The 3114-nt window shown below is 44.8% G+C and overlaps 1 protein-coding gene across 2 annotated transcripts in view; it reads right to left on the bottom strand.

Moving 5' to 3' along the window:
- The window catches only part of Cpne4 (copine IV), a 467949-nt gene extending 465245 nt beyond the window's left edge, over positions 1-2704 (bottom strand). The window contains exon 1 of one of the 2 annotated variants that reach the window (XM_013505812.1): positions 2508-2704. In XM_013505812.1, the coding sequence (XP_013361266.1) occupies positions 2508-2674 (167 nt within the window). In that variant the 5' untranslated portion in view covers positions 2675-2704. The remainder of the gene's footprint in view (positions 1-2507) is intronic. The other variant, XM_005406839.2, reaches the window with a different exon arrangement.
- Between the last annotated feature and the right edge of the window lie 410 nt (positions 2705-3114).

Here is a 3114-nt window from a genome sequence, read left to right as displayed (position 1 = left end):
CAGGCTCCAGGCTGCTCCTCGCTGAAGCTGCGAGCGGCGGGGCGCGGAGAGGAGAGCAGGGGAGTTACACTCCCCAACACATTCAAGGAAACTTCTTGGACGATGCTCAGCTGTCCCCAAGCATGGCAGAGACACTGCTCCCCACTACCTGGGTATCCACTGCTGAGCTTGAAGTGTGGCTGGAGCCTGAAAGTTAATTTAGCAAACGAATGCATGAACACATGAAGGGACAGCTAGTCTTCACCCCACCGTGTCTTCCTGGATACATCCGTCTCCCAGATAAGATAAGGAAATGCTTAGGGCTTAGGGCGTACCTACACTTAGAAATAGATGTAAGCTGCTGCCTTACGTAAGGAGTAACCACTGTCACAGGGCACGACACACTTTAGAAAGAAATAGGGACTTTTCCTTCCCAAACTTATTCAAAGTCAAATTCAGGCAAATGAACACTGGAGAGGAATGTTGCACATTGTTTCTGATCGATTCTGCAACCATAGATAAACTAGGCAATTAAATTTATTCTGCATGTGGGCATTGTCCGAATGACAGATTGTGCGTTAGAGTCTATAACTAAAATGTAAAAGAGGCTGTCTCTGACTTTGAAAGGCATGGAAGGCCTTACAATTTAATACGGACAAGGATATGAGGAGATGGGAGGTTCTCCCTCCCGGTCCAGGTTAAACGCTTGACAAGTTCTCCCCTTGGGTGAAGGGGTCATCAATCAAAAGCTTTTTTGTCAACCATAGTTCCCAGTTTCAAAATCCAGAGGAAAACTAATCGGATAACGAGCAGGACCTCATTGGTGGTGGTATAGAACCAATCAGGAATTTTCCATTTTCTTTGTGTTTTGTTTGTTCATTTTTGTGGTCCTGGGGGTTGAACCCAAGGCTTTCTCACGAGCTACATCCCCAGCTCTTTTTTTTTTTTTCTTTTTCTTTCTTTCTTTCTTTCTTTCTTTCTTTCTTTCTTTCTTTCTTTCTTTTTTTTTTGCAATAGATAAACTGAGTTGCTAAATTGCTCAAGCTGAGCATGAAGTTGCAGTCCTCTTGCCTCAGCCTCCCAGAATGCTAGGTTACAGATGTGTACCCTGCGCAGAGTCCAAGACTTTAAGGAGCAATAAAAGAGCTTCACAAAGAAAAGGAAAACAATTTTTTTTTTACTTTCTCCAGTCATCTCCCAATCCCCTCCAAAATAAGATAACACTAAATGTGAACCTAGAAGGACTCTCAGCCGGCCTGTGCACAGAAGTTCCCTGATGAATGCATGGGTTTGCTTTGATTGAGAAAATTTGAGTCATGTGCTCACCCACAAGCCAATCACCAAGGCGCGGGGATGTGGGGTTGCAATGAGGGGTCAGACTTGCCAGGCACACAGTGTGCTCACAGCACTCTGGAACTCCAGTGGAGCCCACCCTGAGTCGCACACACTGGAAGAGCAGACATGCTCCTCCAAGAAACACTCAGGACTTTCCCTCCGCAAAGGGCGGTGGGTGTGGGAAGGCACAGCCCGCACGTGTTTTCTTTTTCCCTCCAGGTTTTATTAAGGAGTAACCTTGGAAATGAACTTGAAGTCTGCATGGGGCTGAACTTGCAGTGATGAAAGAAAGAAAAGTGAAAGTCATTATTCATTTCTGTGCATGTTGACTGCAAATTCTAAAATTTAAGTTCCATAAAAATAGGTGCCATGTCTGTGTACTGTCTCGTGCATGAGTATAACCCCAACGCCTAGAAAAGTACCTGTCACTTCGCAGGTAGTCAGTGAACATATTTTAAGTTAAAAATACTTTAAATATCTTAGAGATCATTTAACATAAACCTCTTTTGTATAAGTCAGAGAAAAGGAATTAAGATGTGCTGAGCATGTACTATTTCCAGGAATCTCTTAGGCACTCTACTTACTATCCTAGTATTTAATTTAATAGTATCCTTCCCCAGTAAGTTTTATTATATCTACAAAAAACCCCGGATCTGGGTGGTCAGAATGAACAGACCAGAGACACAGTTAGTTACCAGGGGAACAGGAGTGACAATTGAAGCAGGCTCTGAAGATGGCAACCAAGAATGGATACGCACGGGCTGTGGAACAGAGGTAGAGCCAAAACCACGGAGAAAAATCTAGTACAGTTATCTTTGGCCCCCGTGTTAAAATCACAGACACGCAAAGTGAACGTAACATCACAATGTGTGACAAATATGGTTTCCGCTGCCAGCAGGCTTTGGCTCCCTAATTAGAAACACACAGTTGCCTACAAGCCAGTATGCAGAGCACACGTGCAGCTTTATGCCAGAATTCTTCCTCAAGGCACGCCACTAAAGGTAAATTCAAAGCGCCTCTTTGCAGGGCACAGAGAGGAATTTACTCCCACCTCGCCTATGAAAGCAGCATCTCATCTGTACAAGCGAAGATTCATAACCAGCTAGAATGCTCTCAGTCACTGCCCCCACAGCAAGGTGCCCACCAGCCAGAGCACCCCTAACAACCATAATCCCTTTGTCTGGGTCACTCACCTCCTCCCAACTCTCCTCTTCATGGATCCTGAGCTGCTGGGATCTACAGCCATGGTCAAAATTGTTTCTAAAGCCAACCCCACAGAGCAATGGTGGCACTGGCGTTGCCTAGCTGTGAAGGAGCCTCCTGCTCTGAGTAAATTCGCTTGTCGGGTCTCTGATAGCATAAGGGAGGCATCCGCTCTGTGTCCTATGCCAATATGAAAGGCATCTCACCCATCAGTGTGACAAGCAAAATGCTGGATCAGCGCCAGAGAACAAAAGGGAGGAACTGTGGATTCTCACCATGCAGTTGGTACCATCTTTTAAGGGTGGCAGATGATGGAGAGAAATAGGCATAGAGTCAGTGCCCTGCATTAAAAGCCTTGGTTCTGTCCCTGAGTGAGTCAGGATGAGCATTTTGTTTTGAAATTGAATTTCTGTTTTCTTTTTTATCCTTCTTCCTTTGAGCTGTAGGATGGTTACATACTCAACTATCCAAGGGGACTGCTGTAATAACGGGATTTATTTTTGAGTCTACGGATCAAACAAGAACCTTGAGTCTCACCCCAGGGTTATTTGTAGCTTAAAAATGTGTTCTTTTTTCCTATTTCTTGTGATTTGGAGA

Source organism: Chinchilla lanigera, unplaced genomic scaffold, assembly GCF_000276665.1.
Source record: "Chinchilla lanigera isolate Chin_1 unplaced genomic scaffold, ChiLan1.0 scaffold00100, whole genome shotgun sequence".
NCBI classification, from domain to species: domain Eukaryota; kingdom Metazoa; phylum Chordata; class Mammalia; order Rodentia; family Chinchillidae; genus Chinchilla; species Chinchilla lanigera.
The sequence above is the reverse complement of the archived record's forward strand: the minus strand, read 5'-3'. Positions and strand labels throughout refer to the sequence as shown.